The sequence below is a fragment of the Moschus berezovskii genome, chromosome 14 (genome assembly GCF_049115385.1).
Source record: "Moschus berezovskii isolate FMDL1 chromosome 14, NW_MosBer_1.0, whole genome shotgun sequence".
Classification (NCBI taxonomy): domain Eukaryota; kingdom Metazoa; phylum Chordata; class Mammalia; order Artiodactyla; family Moschidae; genus Moschus; species Moschus berezovskii.
The window spans coordinates 53,987,652-54,007,217 of record NC_142473.1 but is presented as its reverse complement, the minus strand read 5'-3'; the positions used below and the strand labels follow the sequence as shown (position 1 = coordinate 54,007,217).

General features: G+C 40.2%; 1 protein-coding gene across 1 annotated transcript; it reads right to left on the bottom strand.

Moving 5' to 3' along the window:
• Positions 1-3,741: 3,741 nt before the first annotated feature.
• On the bottom strand, positions 3,742-4,758 carry LOC129553646 (olfactory receptor 52R1-like). Its single transcript, XM_055422423.2, has one exon. The coding sequence runs from the start codon at positions 4,756-4,758 to the stop codon at positions 3,742-3,744; it is 1,017 nt and encodes a 338-aa protein (XP_055278398.2).
• Positions 4,759-19,566: the final 14,808 nt, after the last annotated feature.

The window sequence follows — 19,566 nt, the reverse complement described above, 5'->3', positions numbered from 1 at the left end:
CATGCATGGATTTGTGAGTTGGACTGTGAAGAAAGCTGATTGCCGAAGAATTGATGCTTTTGAACTGTGGTGCTGGAGAAGACTCTTGAGAGTCCCTTATACTGCAAGGAGATCCAACCAGTCCATTCTAAAGGAGATCAATCCTGGGTGTTCATTGGAAGGACTGATGCTAAAGCTGAAACTGCAATACTTTGGCCACCTCATGCGAAGAGTTGACTCACTGGAAAAGACTCTGATGCTGGGAAAGGTTGGGGGTGGGAGGAGAAGGGGACGACAGAGAATGAGATGGCTGGATGGCATCACCGACTCTGTGGACATGAGTTTGAGAAAACTCTGGGAGTTGGTGATGGACAGGGAGGCCTGGTGTACTGTGATTCATGGGGTCGCGGAGAGTCGGACACGACTGAGCGACTGAACTGACTGAAGAGCAGTAGGAAGTGGATATGTTTGGAAGTAAAAGACTAGAATGGTAGAAAGTGAAGCAAGAGAGAAAGATAACAATATAACAATTGAGGTTTGTAGAAAAAATAAAATATACTCCTGAGCAAGAATAGGAAATGAATCATTCATTCATGCAACAGTATGAATGAATCTGAAAAGCTTTATACTGAGTGGGACACCAGACTAAACTTTTAGTGAGAGAAAAAAATTAACTAAACTCAAGTTTCAGTGAGAGAAAGAACTCAGATTAGGATTTTCCTGCTTGGGAGGAGGGGAGTGTTTAACTAAAAGATGCAGCAAAAATCTTTATGAAGTGATGGGGATTTTCTATATCTTAATTGGGCAGGTCACCACACAGACACTTACATGTGTCAGAACTCACTAAACTATGTATTAAGACATTCCCATTTTACTGTCTCAAGTTATATAGCCATAAAATGATTTTTAAAAGAAAATGGAAGAGACTCACAACTATTAACTGATTTCCAGACAACAGGATCAAAATTCCAGGAAACTCTAAAATTTGGGAATTTTGACAATGGTCCTTCTGAACACCCATTTATTTCTGAAGGCACTTTTAGGCTCCAATAGCTGTTTTGTCTCAGTAAAGCAAACATACTCCTGATTTCCCTTTAAAAAACTTCATCTGATGTTGATTTTCTTTTGTTAACATTGGCTTTAAAAACATGAGAGCCTTAATTTTAGAATCTTCTTCACCATTGATTGTGACAAGAGAGAGGTGAGTGAGAATACAAATATAAATGTGATACATGCTTATATTACCTTGACTGTGGTGACGGTATCATGGATGTATGCATATGCCCAAGTTCATCAAAATGTAAGCATTAAATATATGATTAATAAAATGAAATTAATCAAATAAAATTAAATTTTATTAAAATGAAAATTGGAAAAGGTCAGTTTTCATTCCAATCCCTAAGAAAGGTAATGCCAAAGAATGTTCAAACTACCTCACAATTACACTCATCTTACACTACACGCTAGCAAAATAATGCTCAAAATTCTCCAAGCCAGGCTTCAATAGTATGTGAACTGTGAATTTCCAGATGTTCAAACCGGATTTAGAAAAGGCAGGGGAATCAGAGATCAAATTGCCAACATCTGTTGGATCATCAAAAAAGCAAGAGAGTTCCAGAAAAACATCTACTTCTGCTTCATCAACTACACGAAAGCCTTTGACTGTGACCGTGTGGATCACAACAAACTGTGGAAAATTCTTGAAGAGGTGGGAATATCAGACCACCTGACCTGCCCCTTGAGAAATCTGTATGCAGGTCAAGAAGCAACATTTAGAACTGGACTTGGAACAACAGACTGGTTCCAAATCGGGAAAGGAGTACATCAAGGCTGTATGTTGTCACCCTGTTTATTAAACTTATATGCAGAATACATCATGCAAAATGCTAGGCTAGATGAAGCACAAGCTGGAATCAAGATTGCTGGGAGAAATATCAATAACCTCAGATATGCAGATGACACCACCCTTATAGCAGAAAGCAAAGAAGAACTAAAGAGCCTCTAGATGAAAGTGAAAGAAGAGAGTGAAAAAGTTGGCTTAAATTTCAACATTCAGAAAACTAAGATCATGGCATCCGGTACCATCACTTCATGGCAAATAGATCGGGAAACAGTGGCTGATTTTATTTTTCTGGGCCTCAAAATCCCTGCAGATGTTGACTGCAGCCATGAAATTAAAAGACGCTTACTCCTCAGAAGAAAAGCTATGACCAACCTAGACAGCATATTAAAAAGCAGAGACATTACTTTGCCAACAAAGTTCCATCTAGTCAAAGCTATGGTTTTTCCAGTAGTCAGGTATGGATTTGAGAGTTGGACTGTAAAGAAAGCCGAGTGCTGAAGAATTGATGCTTTTGAACTGTGGTGTTGGAGAAGACTCTCGAGAGTCCCTTGGACTGTAAGGAGACCCAACCAATCCATCCTAAAGAAAATCAGTCCTGAGTCTTCATTAAAAAGACTGATGCTGAAGCTGAAGCTCCAATACTTTGGCCACCTGATGTGAAAAACTGACTCATTGGAAAAGACCCTGATGCTGGGAAAGACTGAAGGCAGGAAGAGAAGGGGAGATAGAGGATGAGATGGTTCTATGACAACACCGATTTGATGGACGTGAATTTGAGTAAGCTCCAGGAATTTGTGATGGATAGGAAAGCCTGGTGTGCTGCAGTCCATGGGGTAGCAAAGAGTAGGACAGTGAGAGACCAAACTGAGCTTAAATATGTGCAACTATTTGTATGTTACCTCCAAACAGACTTCCCTGGTGGCTCAGATGGTAAAATGTCTGCTTACTGTATAGGAGACCTGGATTCTACCTCTGGATCAGGTAGTTCAGTTCAGTTCAGTTCAGTCACTCAGTCATGTCCGACTCTTTGCGACCCCATGAATCACAGCACACCAGGCCTCCCTGTCCATCACCTACTCCCTGAGCTCTCTCAAACTCACGGCCATCGAGTTGGTGATGCCATCCAGCCATCTCATTCTCTGTCGTCACCTTCTCCTCCCGCCCCCAATCCTTCCCAGCATCAGAGTCTTTTCCAGTGAGTCAACTCTTCTCATGAGGTGGCCAAAGTATTGGAGTTTCAGCTTTAGCATCAGTCCTTCCAATGAACACCCAGGACTGATCTCCTTTAGAATGGACCAGTTGGATCTCCCTGCAGTCCAAGGGACTCTCAAGAGTCTTCTCCAGCACCACAGTTCAAAAGCATCAATTCTTCTGTGATCAGCTTTCTTCACAGTCCAACTGGACCACTGGAAAAACCATAGCCTTGACTAGATGGACTTTGGGTGGCAAAGTAATGTCTCTGCTTTTTAATATGCTATCTAGGTTGGTCATAACTTTCCTTCCAAGGAGTAAGGGTCTTTTAATTTCATGGCTGCAAGTAGATCCCCTGGAAAATGAAATGGCAACCCACTCCAGTATTCTTGACTGGAGAATTCCATGGACAGAGGACCCTGGTGGGCTACAGCCCATAGAGTTGCTAAGATTTGGACATGACTGAGTGACTTTCACTTCACTCTACCTCAATATGGAGAAGGCAATAGCAACCCAGTCGATTATTCTTGCCTGGAGAATTCCAGGGATGGCAGAGCCTGGTGGGCTGCTGTCTTTGGGGTCACACAGAGTTGGACACAACTGAAGTGATTTAGCAGCAGCGGCAGCACACCTCAATAAATCTGAAAAAAAATTGTGACATCCTGGCAAACTTTATGCATTTATATCATCAATGTCTTAACAGTGGGGACCTTGGGGTCATTAAAACCCTATGCTTTGAGTTGGGAGTCTTTTCTCCAACATCCTTGAATAACCCTGTCCCTGATCTGTTTGGTTCTAACTCCATAGATGATGGGGTTGAACATGGGAGGTACCAGGAGATAGAGAATAGCAAACATGACATGTACTACTCGGGGCACATGATGTCCAAAGCGGTGGGTGAGAAAAGTAAAGAGGGCTGGGATATAAAGAGCCAAGATGACACAGATATGGGAGGCACAAGTGCCAAAAGCCTTGAGCCGGGCTTCACCTGAGGGTAACCCCAGAACAGTTCTCAAAATTATTACATAGGATACACTGATGACGATAATATCAAAGCCAACCACAGAGAAGGCCACAAAAAGCCCATATGCACGATTAACTCTAGTGTCAGCACACACCAACTTCAGCACAGCCATGTGCTCACAGTATGACTGGGGGATGATCCGACTGGGGCAGAAGCGCATCCTGGACACCATGAAACAGAAAGGACTCACCCACAGCAGCCCTCTCATCATCACACCTGCCCCCAGTTTACCCACAACAGATGGGGTCAGGATACTAGAGTGATGCAGTGGGAAGCAGATAGCCACATAACGGTCCAAGGCCATGGCCATGAGCAATCCGGACTCCACCGAAGAAAAGGCATGGATGAAGAACAACTGGATGAGGCAGGCATGGTATTCAATCTCATGATCGTGAAACCAGAGAATGGCCAGCATTTTAGGTTGCGTGGAAGTGGAGAGGACCAGGTCAGTGATAGCCAGCATGGCCAGAAAGAGGTACATGGGCTCATGCAAGGTGGGGTCAGTTCGGATTACATGAAGGAGAGTGATATTGCCGGCTAGAGCCACAACATACATGGCACAGAATGGAAAGGCAACCCAAAACTGGGAATTCTCCAATCCTGGGATCCCAAGCAGGATGAAAGACATAGGATGAGAAGAGTTATTCCCTGATGTCAACATCATCAGATGGTTAATGTTTCTCCATTGGAAAGGTGATCTAGTCTCTGCAGATGATAGCATTAAAGTAAATTATTATTATTATTTCTAATCCTTTGGACGGAAGAATTGAATATAGGGCAACTGGGGTTAATGGTAAGCTACAATGAATTCAGCTATTTTAATAAATAAAATTTTGCAATATAATACATTGCTAACCTTCATTTTTATTCATATTTATGTCCTTGAAAGTAGGGTCAGAACATAGTAGTTGCAAGAACAATATTTTATAAATTTTGAAAGTAGAATCTACCGCAGGAAAACTACCTTGGAAAATAATGTCATAGTAATTTTTCCCTCTGTTCTATTTATAACCAAAAACCAATTCACTTAACCGTTCTCACAGATCCCTCCATCACGCTTGGGAAGCCCTGCCTCAGGGAAGCAGTTGATTCACTACACCACACCAATGAACCCATTCCTGGGGACCCAGGCTCTGTGGATGTGGGGAGCAGTGATCTGCCCTTGCTCTTCCCACTGGAAAAGGGCTCCTGCTTCTTCAAGCGGGACGACTATGCAGGGGACGACTATGCGGAGGACCCCACTGTCTCCCTGCTGTTAGATTCTAGACTCCCAAAGCTAAGGACCCCACCATCTCCTTAGGCCCCAGGAGGAAAGTTGGCCTGTACTTTCCTTCTGACCTCTCCCAGGACAGGGCTGGTCTCTGGGAGATGGCGCAAGCACACTAGCCAAGGGCACCAGGCTGGTTAAAGGTTGAGTCAGGCCTTGAACCCCTGTGCCCTGTCTTTCTCTGGACTTCATACACACTTGGACTGACCAGTGTTGTGGGCAGTCAGAGTCAGTTTATTTGTATTTTACATGAGAATCTCCTTTTCTTCTTCTGCAGAAATGTTCAGATATACACACAGGCAGACATCTAGATGAGATAGGCAGAGTTCTATAAAAAAAACAGGCTCCATGCTGTGGCCTCCTACATCAGAATTCAAACAGCAAAAATACAACACTTGGGCCACTTTTCAGGGTAGGAAGTCAGTTTGGAAAAGTCTTTGGCTTAAAGGCTCTAAGCAGTTTATTTAGTGACACTGAGTTAGTTTTGAGTCTAAGACAGTTACTATGAGGATTTGACTTGAAGGTATCTGATTGACCAATTGTGTACCGATTGTGTAAGGAATTTAGTGTATGGCTCTTCCTAGTGGTAGGATCACCAAACTTTTTCTGTAAAACGTCAGATCATCAATATTGTAGGCTTTCTGGGCCATACAATCTCTGTTACAACTAATCAGCTTAGCTGAGTAGCATGAAAGCAGCCATAGTTGATATATAACCTGTGAGTGTGGCTGTGCTCCAACAAAAGTTTATGCACAAAACCATGATGCAAAGTGGAGTTGGTGCAGGTTAAAGTTTTCCAATTCCTGTCCTAAGTGTTAAATTTCATGAAGTCATCCCTGAGCTGTGCTCTATTCCTAGAACCTGTGCTTTGTGACGAAAATGACTTTAAGCAATGCTGACTGAAGAAACTAACAAATAAAGTCATTATTCAGTAGCAATGGAGTCATTAACCAATTAACCATTTCTTAAAATGTCCTGACAGAACCCCCCCACTTGAATACCATGAGCATATAAGTTATGTCCATTTCTCATGCCGTGGTTGCCCTGCTGGCCACGGGAGGGCTTTGTGAACATCATCCTCTACTAGTATTTGCCAGCATTACATGGGGGTAATCCTGTCTCATCCCACATGTGAAAACTACCTAACTCAGAGTCAGTGACACAAAAACTCATTTGGTTCTTACCCACCACATTCACACTATTTACTCTCAGTTGACCTACCCATTGTTTGAAAGAATTAGCTCTTACCTCCTTCATAAAAGAAGTGTATAGACAAGAAGAGTATCTTTTCAAACTCCCTTTAACAAATCAACTCTGGGTAGGGACAAATGTTTCATTCCAGATTCAGTAGTTAAAAAAACAAAAAAGAAATAAAGAAAGGATTTCTGGAAGATCTGAAATAATTATGATATTCTCTAGATTTTTAACATTATTAAAGAAGTGGGGCTCAGAACTTATCTTTCTCTAACTTGAAAACTTTACTATCCTCCATAGATAATCAGTTCAGTCAGTTCAGTCGCTCAGTCATGTCCGACTCTTTGAGACCCCGTGAATCACAGCACGCCAGGCCTCCCTGTCCATCACCAACTCCCGGAGTTCACTCAAACTCATGTCCATTGAGTTGGTGATGCCATCCAGCCATCTCATTCTCTGTCATCCCCTTCTCCTCCCGCCCCCAATCCTTCCCAGCATCAGAGTTGTTGTTTAGTTGTTAAGTCATGTACAACTCTTTTGGGACCCCATAGAATGTAACCTGCCAGGCTCCTCTGTCCATGGGATTTTCCAGGCAAGAATACTGGAATGGGTTACTATTTCCTTCTCCAGGAGATTTTACCGACTCAGGTATCAAACTCATATCTCTTGCACTGGCAGGTGGATTCTTTACCACTGAGCCAAAAACAAAGCTCAGATAATAGCTACGGTCCATCCGAGAGTGTTCAGTTGTATCCAACTCTTTGTGATCATATGGATTATAGACCACCAGTTCCTCTGTCCATGGGATTTTCCAGACAAGAATGCTGGAGTGGCTTGCCATTTCTTCCTCCAAGGAATCTTCCTGACCCAGGGATTGAACCCACGTCTCTTGCATTGGCAGACAGATTCTTTACCAGTGAGTCACCTGGGAAGCCCGATAATAACTATAGGTTCACTCAAAACAAACACTCCTATCTATGATAAAGTGACAATACAGAGACTTAGAGAGAAGGATGTTCTGCTTATGAGCAGGAACCTCATGGTTGCATAAGTAGACATAACAACTTAAATGTGGGTGATGTTGAGAATAGCAAGAAGATTTTTCTTCAGGAGTGTGCCCAGTGTCATACTGAGAAGAAGGGAGGCAAGCGTAAGACTGGGCCAAATCTCCATGGTCTGCTTGGGTGAAAGACAGTTAGCCTGTTGCATTATCTTATACGGATGCCAACAAGAACAAAGGCATCACCTGGGGAGAGATGGAGTACGTGGTGAATTCCAAGAAATACAGCCCTGGAACAAAAATGACCTCTGCTGGCATTAAGAAGGCAGAAAGGGAAAACTTGACAGCTTATCTGATAAAAAAAAAATACTCATGCATAAATCAGACAGGCTTATGGCTGAATGAATATGATCAGATTTTTGAATTTTGATAGTAATTCTGGTTCAGCAAGTATTATCACTGTTTTCGCCTTCTAAAGAGATGATTGAACTTGATTGAGGAGTGCTAAGCTTTTCAGGGAAATGGTGAATGCTTTCTCAAACCCTATGGGAGATTGACTTTATATTCAGATTTCTATAATTGGTTATATTAATATACTTAAGTATTGAGAAGATCCCTTCACTGTCTCATAGAACAGAGCAAGCTTCACCTGATTTCAAGTTGTGTTCGTTAGCCTGTCAAGGCAAGGGCTGAAGATACACTGACAATGTTCACTTTATCATTTTGTTTTTTTATATTATGCCATTTTAAGGGCTTCCCAGGTGGCTCAGTGGTAAAGAATCCTCTGCCAATGCAGTAGATGTAGGAGATGCGGGTTTGATCCCTGGGTTGGGAAAATACTCTGGAATAGGAAATGGCAACCCCCTCCAGTACTCTTGCCTGAGAAATCCCATGGATAGAGGAGACCGGTGGGCAGCAGTCCATGGGGTCTCCAAGAGTCCAACATGCCTAAGCAACAGAGTGCACACACATGCCAATTTAATTAAAATTTTCTATGTAAAAATTTCCTTTTACTTAATGAAAGACATTTTAGTGTGGTTTATGTTTAGCATCAAATAAAGAGCATTTAACACTACTGACATTTTATAGATGATCTTTAAGATAAGATGCTTTTAAATTCACTGAGACAAAATATGTTACAAACTTAGATTATGAATTCTTTATAAGGTCTAATTTGACTGTTATAACTATGGATTATCTTTCAAACAAGGACGCTGTTCAGTATCACAACTGTTGAACTACTGTATACATGTGATTGACAAAGGTGCTTTTGACTACTCAACAGAAGGATTAAACTAGAAGAGATATATAATTACCCAAAATTGGTAAATTATCTGATCATTGGCTTAGGTTTAAAAACAAAATCACAGATCGTTAAAATAAGAAAGAAAATTTAGAAATACATACACATTATCTGGGCACTTAGGCTTTGATTTACCCCATCTGCCTGGCCTGACCTTCCCAAACAGTCATATATTCTCTTTGAGCTAGAGGCTCCCTCCTTCCCTTCTGTTTACCGCTTGGGTGTCACCCTCTGCTTGTATGGACATGGTCACTGACACTGAAGGTCACTTGGAAAAGAATACTGGGGCCATCTCACTCTTGCACTGGGCACTGGCGAAGATGCTGACTAAAGATACAATTTATCAAAGTGAGTATTAATTGCTTTGATCAATTGTAGAAGGCATTGCTATTTTTTGTAGATATAATGCTATATGCTTTTTCATTTTATTATTTCTCTCACACACTTTGCATCTCTATTTACACTAAGAAAACTAGAGCTCAGAGTAGTTACGTGATTTGCCCAAGACTACACAATAATTCAGTGCCAAATGCATAACTCACAATCGATGATCTTGGTGGCCCACACCACTGCCTCTGTATGGTAGTGATTGATTGGAACAACCACTCTGGTAGGATACAGCAGAGATTGTTGGCCTGTCATGAAAAAGTCAGATACAAAGGGAACTTGTGAAATTGTATGTGCTATGCAGTGCTTAGTCGCTAAGTCGAGTCTGACTCTTTGCAACCCCATGGACTGTAGCCCGCCAGGCTCCTCTGTCCTTGGAGATTCTCCAGGCAAGAATACTGGAGTGGGTTGCCATGCTCGCCTCCAGGGGATCTTCCCAACCCAAGGATTGAAACCAGGTCTTCTGCATTGCAGGGAGATTCTTTACTATCTGAGCCACCAGATGAAATTGTCTACAATTGTCTACAATTCTGAATTACAGAAAGATCTACATTTGAAACCAGAAACCCTGCTATATCATTGGACTGGTTGCCTTTAGAATAGGTTTCTGATCAATTGTCTGGCATCTCTGGGTATAAGCTGCATTTTCTAGGATGGCATCTTTACTGACTTCTGCCCGTGAGCATTAACAGATAACTCACCTGTTGTACAAACTCGTTTAGGGATGGTGACTTTCTTCTCAGCCAAGGTTCAGCTACTCATATACTGCAGCCACTTTGAAAAGCCAGTTTTTATCCTCTAATTTCATCTATTTCCCAGACTCTCCAATGACCTTTTCACAGACCAAATTTCCCTCATAAGCGATGCCTCTCATCTTTCTCATGTGATTCTATTGGCCCTGACTTCTCACTGTCAGATTTTGTTTTTTGGGTGAACACTGTAGGAACAGAACCTACCTGCAACCCAAGTCTAAAGTGACAAATGGGAGGCCTTGAGAGGCACTTCTCTTTCCTCTCTGCACTTTCTGCTCCGTTCCTAATGAACCTGATACTTTCATTATCATTAACTTGGAAAAGTATCAGTTTAATACATGTTGTTCAAACCTGAATGGATAGATTAAAATGAGTTGAGAACTTGCTAAGGAATAGCTTCAGAAAAATATACACTCTGCTTTCCTATATTGGGGTATTTAAATTAAGACCAAGGACAATAAAGTTGGAGTGATGTGGGGTTCAGATCCAACCTCCTTCATGGAGGGACTGTGTTTGGAGGAAGTCTTCCTACTTTTCTAGAATCTCCCTGGAGGACACAGAACAAGTAGCAGGTTTTCTTCCCATATCAGATTGGAGATCAGCAGTCATGGTCTGTGGATCTGGAGCCCCCAGTGAGTTCAGCCATTCTGCACAGTGCACACAATGCCTCTAGCTCCTTGAAGACTCTGTGAGTCCTACTGCTCCCCGGGATGGACAGAGATGAATGGGGCTCTGGGCACCCCTCACTGTGAGATCTGCTTTGGTATTCATCAACTCCGTGACCAGAAGTAGCTCTAAATGGCTTCTGGAAATCAGCTTTTAACAGATTCCACCTACTAGAGCCTATTTAAGAACCTATGAAAGTCTAGCCTTTTCCTTCCCCCAGATACTAATTCTCTGAACCCATCCTGGGTCCCACTGCCTCTTACCCACACTGGCTTCCTCTGAGACTGGAGACTAAAGCTGGAAGCATTAACCCCTAATTCTCTTTTCTCCCATATACACACAAATCCAAAGACATGGGATTTGAGTGCACATAAAAGAATGTGTGTTGAGATTACATGAGTGTAAATTTATCTGTATTGCTGTAATTTATTGTTAGTCAGATTATTTGTGGGCTTCCCAGGTGGCATAGTGGTAAAGAATCTGCCTGGCATTGCAAAAGACACAAGAGAATGTGTGTTCAATCCCTGGATTGAGTAGATCCCCTGGAGTAGGAAATGGCAACCCACTCCAGTATTCTTCCCTAGGAAATTCCATGGACAGAGGAGACTGGTGGGCCACAGTCCATGGTTTCACAAAGAGTCAGACATGACTGAAGACATGTGCAGGCAGAGTATATATATTTAGACCTGAAGGATATTTTGTGCAATGTGAAAGTGTACTTATTCATTTTGTATGTTGATGTGTATATCTGAGAGAGAGAAATAAATACATGTGTAAAGGAGTGGATTTGCCTAAGAATTTATGTGTGCATAATCTTGTATGCAAGTACGAATAATCATTTGAGGAAGTATCCATATTTAGTGTGATAGTAGGGCTCTGTGAGGTCAAGGTAACTGACACCTGTGCATAAAATATGTCCCCTGCTATATCAGTAAGCAAAAATTGCAGCCTGACATTAAGCCATGATACCATCAGCCAGTGCTGTCCCCTTTTCTCTCCACAGGCCATGAGGGGAATTCAAGAGAGAGAAAAACCAAATATTGTTCCTAAATAGCTAAGATACATTGTCAAAGTAATCAATTTAATGATTCCAGACTCTTGGAAAGGCATTAAAATCATTAACTTGAGATGTCTCATTTTTGTATGATTAGCAATAATCTTTTGATGCTCAAGTACATGTTTGTTTTTTCTTCAGCAAAAGTCCTATATATCCCGTCTCCTTTCTTATCTCTTTGGAACAGTTTCTCAGAGCTGAGAGGCAATATCCAGGCTATAGTACTTAGTAGTACATTCCATGACCCTGTGGAGCTCCTGGGCATAAAAAAACTTTCTGTGACCAGAAACGTTTGGGAACTACAGACCCAAGCTGCCCACCCTGCATGAGTTATCTCACAACAGGAGGTCGTGGTAAAGAACGCAGAACTAACAATCTACCACCAACAGAAAGAACTTGAGAAAAGTCAAAAGAAGAGATGAGACACCAGCCTAAATGTCATAGCATCCTCCCAGAATCCTTTTCCCTGGAATCCATCTTGGCTGAGCAGTGAGTGCTCTACCAGGAAGGGGCATGGTGGGGCTCTGTCCCTGAGTCAGAATGATTTGCCAGGGACAAGCCAGAAACTAACTCTATTACCATAAAACCTGAGTGTACAAGCCATGTGACAGAGCATTTCTTCTGGGTTCACTATGCTGCTGCTCTCTACCCAGGCACCAGTTCCCAATAAAGTCTCTTGCTTTGTCAGCACATTTATCTTCATAGATAATTCATTTCTAAGTGTTAGACAAGAGCCCACTCTTGGGCCCTGGAAAGGGTTCCTCCTTCCTGCACCATCACATCTTGGTTACAGGAAACAGGCTTCATTCAGCCTCCTTGACCTTGTCTGAGTTCTAGTGAGCAGGTATACATACATACATACATACACACATATATATAGATAGATAGATATGTATGTAACAATATGCTTGAGCTGTTTTGCAGATACTGAAACTCCTACCAGGTTGGAGAAATTAAGTATGCTGCTCACAAACACAGAGACTCCAGACCAGTTGGAACCAGAAGGTTGGTGATTCTGACTCCCACTTACCACATCACCAACCAATCAGAAGAATGTCCATAAGCTGATCATGACCTCTTTGAACTATTACTATAATCATTACTCACTAACCTCTCCAAATTTGGACACACAGTTTTGAGGACATTACCCCACTGTGACCCCGTTGCCTGGCAGAGGAATAAAGCTATTCTTTTCTATTTCACCCCAAACTCTGTCTTAAAATTAATTTGATATTTGGGTACAGAGGCTGGATTTGGCTTCATCAGTAAGAACTTGAATTCAGATAGCAAGGTTCTAACCCTTAGTACTGCAGAATGTGACCTCATTTGGAAATAAGACCATTGCAAATGTCATTAGTTAAGATGAGGTCATGCTGAAGTAAAGTGGGTTCCTAATCCAATATGACTAGTGTCCTTATTAAAAAAAGAAAATTTGGACACTAAGACATACACACAAAGAGAATGTCATATAGACATGAAAACAAAGATCAAGATAATACAAAAAGAAAACAAAGATAATACACATGAAAACAAAGATCAAGATAACACACCAAGGTTTCCAGCAAACGAACAGAAGCTAGGAGAGAGCAAGGGACAGCTTCTCCTACACGGCCAACAGAAGGAATCAGTCCCAGTCTGATCAGGGACTTCTAAGCTCTGGAACTTTTAACATGACTAGTTGATTTCTGGGTTCAAGCGACTCAGTTTGTGGTACTTTATAATGGTAACCCTAGAAAACTAGCACAAAAATAAATGAATTTTTATCCATTATTCTGTCATCATCTATAAATGATTCATTTAACACAAGCCAGTGGTTTTTTAAATAGAATTCTAAGGAAATTGTTTTTCCTAAGTAAGACCCTACAAAACATATTTGCTTAGTGTTCCACATATCCTAGGAGTGATCTTGTATTTATATAAAAATAGATCGATACATTGTGAAGGAAAATCATGAGGTCAGTAATAGCCCCAAACATAATTAATTGACTTTAATTAGAGAAATCAATGAACTTCAGTGACATAAAATATCTTTAGGTGGATAGAACGACTGGATGGATATCTGTATGAAAACTAAAATGAACCTTAATTCTTACCACAGTGTAAAACATCTTTATTTGCAATATAATATAAACTTAAATTTGAAAGGTGAAACTATAAAAATTCTAAAAATAATTATACAGGATAACATTGTCATGAACTCGAGGAAAGGAAAAAATTTCTCAGCACACAAGTGGATTAAATAAGAAATTGAACTTCGTCAAAATAAAAACCAATTTACTACTGAAAAAGATATAAGTGAAAAGGAAATCCACAGATGAAGAAAATATTCATAGTGTATATATCTTAGAAACAAAATGCTGCAATCAATAGAGAAAAAAACAGCTCATTAAAATTTTATGCTAAAGGAATGTAAATGAACCTCTAATGGCATGAATGAATATGTGCTCAAATTATTATTCATTAGGAAGATGAAAATTCAAACCAGAAAGAATTGTCAGTACAAAGTCATTAGAATAACTAAAATGAAATACATTGACAACACTAAGTGCTGGCAAAATTGTGGGGCACTTTAGGGCACTCAGGTACTGAGTACAGCCCCATCAGGAAATGTTTTTAACTATTTCTAACAAGGTTTTGCATCTTTTTGACCAAGCAGTTCCACTTCAATTTGTATTCCCCACATAACTAGCTTATATTTACATAGAAAATATCAGAGTATCAGAACATTGTAAATCAACCATACTCCAATTTAGAATGTTTAGAGTAGCTGTATACAGAACAGCTAAAATGTGGAAACCTAAATATCTGTTGATGCTTTTGAACTGTGGTGTTGGAGAAGACTCTTGAGAGTCCCTTGGACTGCAAGGAGATCCAACCAGTCCATTCTAAAGGAGATCAATCCTGGGTGTTCATTGGAAGGACTGATGCTAAAGCTGAAACTGTAATACTTTGGCCACCTCATGCAACGAGTTGACTCACTGGAAAAGACTCTGATGCTAGGAAAGGTTGGGGGTGGGAGGAGAAGGGGACGACCGAGAATGAGATGGCTGGATGGCATCACCGACTCTGTGGACATGAGTTTGAGTGAACTCCGGGAGTTGGTGATAGACAGGGAGGCCTGGCGTGCTGTGGTTCATGGGGTCGTGGAGAGTCGGACACGACTGAGAGACTGAACTGAACTGAAATATCTGTCAATTGAAGACTAAACAAATTTTGCAACATAATAAAATTTTTGCAACATACTTGGCAATGAAGGGAAAAAAAAGAACTGTAAAAGCATTTGAGAAATAATACAGTGGAATTTCAAAGTGTCAAGATAAAGAATGGAGCCTAATGCTTTTAAATAAGAGGAATAAATCACCTACAAAGAAAAACCAAAAAGTTTAATTTTTGTCTACCCAGGCTTAGTAATAAATGGGTGAAATTAATTTAGTAGTTTCTATATGCCAGGTTGCACTCTAGAGGTTTATAAACTATGTAGTCATGAATTCTCTATAAGACCGAATGAAATAGGTATCAACATCCTCATTGTACAGGTAGAGAAGCTAAGACACAGACAAGTTGACATTTTACAGTGCGGACATACAGAACCAGAATTTTATTTCTATTTTTAGTTACTATATTAAGCTAAACCTTAAATGTTCAAAGAAAATTATTTAAAGCCTAGTAATTCTATATACAGTCAATCTATCAATGAAGTGCAAGAGGAAAAAAGAGAGATTTTAAACAGGGAAGAACACACAGAAAAGTTATCATTTATGCATCACATCTATATTTTTCTGGATAAAACTGGATTATGTACTTCAGCAAAATGAGACATATATCCAATTGAGTTCAACAGCTGATAACCAAGTAGGGATTACTCAAGGGTGCCATGGAGAGTATTCTCAGGAAAGTAGCACTCCAACATGCCTTTAAAAATGCAGAATGTATTAAAGGCTTGCACAAAAAAATACGGCCTCAGAGCAGAAGTGTTGTCAGAAATTCTTGACTCAGGCCCCACTCCAGATCTATTGAATTAGAATTTCCATTTTAACAAGATCTTGAGGATGTTTGTATGATAATGAAATCTTAAAATTTAGTACCATTGTGAATAATTAGCATAAAGTCACTAAGTGAGATGATCCTGAAAGCTTGTCTTTATCCTGCAAGCAGGCGAAATGGAAGATAATTTGAATTCCAGAAAAAACAGAAAGCTGTCCCAGAAATCTATGGCCCGATGCAAATTAAATAGAAATGTGACATAATTATGGTCAATTGAATCAGAGTCAAAGAAAAGAACTGAATTTATTTTGTTGAATGAAATGCCTTCTTTTACAGCAATAGGTGTTTAGTTAGACAGTAACATGTCATTTTTTTTTTTTTTTTAGTCACACCATGTATTCCAGATTCTTGTTGAATAGCGTTATTTAATATTTCAATCAAAATAAATTTGCTTAGAAGTTCCAACAACTGAAACATAAATATATAATATGTTATATATTTACCAGACTGTATGTAAACTTGGACTGAAGCAAATAAGAAAGGGTAACAATATTCCAATTGAAGTACACAGGAAAAACAAAGCATACTACTGAGCAATAATAGGAAGTGAATCACTCATACACACAACAGTATGGATGAATCTAAAGAGCTTAATGTTGAGCAAGGCCAAGACTCAAGTTTTAGTGAGAGAGAGAAATATCAAGAAAGAAATCAGATCAGAATTTGTGTGTTTAGGATGGATGGGAGAGTTTGACTACAAAGAGGCAACAAAACTGAAACTGGTTACTTTTCAGCAGGGCTCTAAAGAGCTCCAGTACTACTGACCTTTAAATCTCAATGTAGAAAAGAATTCAGCGAGAGTCAAAGTGATAGATAAGAAGTGATTTATTAGAATAAGACATTTGTGAAGTTTACAGCTGGGTGGGCAAGAAATGCCTTACCCTGAAACTTTCAGTTCAGTCCAGTTCAGTCGCTCAGTCATGTACAACTCTTTGTGACTCCATGGACTGCAGCAATCCAGGCTTCCCTGTCCATCACAAACTCCTGAAGCTTGCTCAAGCTCATGTCCATTGAGTAATGCCATCCAACCATCTCATCCTCTGTCATCCCCTTCTTCTGCCTTCAATCTTTCCCAGCATCAAGATCTTTTCCAATGAGTCAGTTCTTCACACAAGGTGGACAAATTATTGAAGCTTCAGCTTCAGCATCACTCCTTCCAATGAATAGTCAGGACTGATTTCTTTTAGGATTGACAGGTTGCATCTTCTTGCAGTCCAAGGGACTCTCAAGAGTCTTCTCCAACACCACAGTTCAGAAACACCAATTTCGGTGCTCATTTTCTTTATACTCCAACTCTCACATCCATACATGATTACTTGAAAAACCATAGCTTTAACTAGACAAACATAGCTTTGACATTACTTTGTTGGCAAAGTTATATCTCTGCTTTTTAATATGCTGTCTAGGTTGGTCATAGCTTTTCTTCCAAGGAGCAAGCATCTGTTAATTTCATGACTGCAGTCTCCATCTGCAGTGATTTTGGAGTCCAAGAAAATAAAGTCAGATACTGTTTCAATTGTTGCCCCCTCTATTTGCCATGATGTGATGGGATCGGATGCCATGATCTTTGCTTTTTGTATGTTGAGTTTTAAGTCAACTTGTTCACTTTGCTCTTTCTCTTTTATCAAGAGGCTCTTTAGTTCTTCTTTGCTTTCTGCTATAAGGGTGGCAGGGTGTTAATATACAGCCTTGAAGTACTCCTTTCCCGATTTGGAACCAGTGTGTTGTTCCATGTCCAGTTCTAACTGTTGCTCCCTGACCTGCGTACAGATTTCTCAGGAGGCAGGTAAGGTGGTCTGGTATTCCCATATCTTTGAGAATTTTCCATATTTTGTTGTGATCCACACGGTCAAATGCTTTAGCCTAGTCAATAAAGCAGAAGTAGATGATTTTCTGGAACTCTCTTGCTTTTTCAATGATCCAACTGATGTTGGCACTTTGATCTCTAGTTCCTCTGCCTTTTCCAAATCCAGCTTGAACATGTGGAAGTTCACAGTTCATGTACTGGTGAAACTTGACTTGGAGATTTTGAGCATTACTTTTCTAGCTATGAGATGAGTGCAGTTGTGCAGTAGTTTGAGCATTTTTTGGCATTGCCTTTCTTAGGGATTGGAATGAAAACTGACCTTTTCCAGTCCTGTGTCTGTTACTGAGTATCCGAATTTGCTGGCATATTGAGTGCAGCACTTTCACAACATCATCTTTTAGGACTTGATATAGCTAAACTGAAATTCCATCACCTCCACTAGCTTTGTTTGTAGTGATGCTTCCTAATGCCCACTTGACTTTGCATTCTAGGATGTCTGGCTCTAGGTGAATGATCATACCATTGTGATTATCTGGGTCATGAAGATCTTTTTTGTATAGTTCTTCCTTGTATTCTTGTCACCACTTCTTAATATCTTCTGCTTCTGTTGGGTCCATACCATTCCTGTCCTTTATTGTGCCCATCTTTGTATGAGATGTTCCCTTGGTATCTCTAATTTTCTTGAAGAGATCTCTAGTCCTTCCCATTCTATTGTTTTCCTCTATCTTTTTGCACTGATCACTGAGGAAGGCTTTCTTATCTCTCATTGCTATTCTTTGGAACTCTGCATTCAAATGGATATATCTTTCCTTTTCTCCTTTGCCTTTTGCATCACTTCTTTTCTCAGCTATTTGTAAGACCTCCTCAGGCAACCATTTTCCCTTTTTGCATTTCTTTTTCTTGGGCATGGTCTTGATCACTGCTTCCTGTACAATGTCACAAACCTCCATCCATAGATCTTCAGGCAGTCTGTCTATCAGATCTAATCCCTTGAGTTTATTTGTCAGTTCCACTATATAATTGTAAAGGATTTGATTTAGGCCATACCTGAATGGTTTTCCCTACTTTCTTCAATTTAAGTGTGACTTTGGCAATAAGGAGTTCATGATCTGAACCACAATCAGCTCCCGGTCTTGTTTTTGCTGATTGGATAGAGCCTCTCTATCTTTGGCTGCAAAGAATATAATCAATCTGATTTTGATATTAACCATCTGGTGATGTCCATGTGTAGAGTATTCTCTTGTGTTGTTGGAAGAGGATGTTTGCTATGCCCAGTGCATTCTCCCGGTAAAACTCAAAAATCCATAACCCTGAAACTTACTGGGCTATAGTTTTATAATCAAAGAACAAGTGAGGGGGGGAGAACATCTTTGCCTTTCTTGAGTTGATGCCATACTTCCATCATCAGTTCCTTCTCCAGGTTGAGCAGAGGAGTTTTCTTATACCTACACGGTCAAGTTAAGTCCACAAATTATTGTTTTTTATGTGTGCAAAAAGCATGTACTAACTTACTGAGCTCACTGGCCAGGATGTGGGCCTCATGTCACTACTGTTTTGCTCTTTTGGGGGCAAGTCTCATGCTTCTGTCACATGGTTTTGTTGCTAAACAAGCCTGAATGGTTTTGTGGCTAAGTAAACCTGATTTCTTGAGTAATCATTAACTTAGAGGGATCTCCCATAATTTTTTCTACTTACAATCCCCTAGTGGGATTAACTATTTAATGACCTGTTTATCCCTTCACTCTGTCCCTATTGAAACTGTCTGTGAAGTGATGGAAATATTCTATATCTTAATTGGGTGGGTAACCACACAGACATTTACATGTGTCAGAAATCATTAAACTCTGTATTAAAATATTTGCATTTTATCCTCCCACTTATGCAGCCATAAAGCTAATTTAAAAATGAAATAGAGACACACATTCATTAACTGATTTACTGATAATGGAATCATGATTTTTTACAACTCTAAAATTTGGGAATTTGACAATGGTCCTTCAAAATACCTATTTATTTCTGGAGGTACTTTTAGGCTCCAATAGCTGCTTCTTCTGA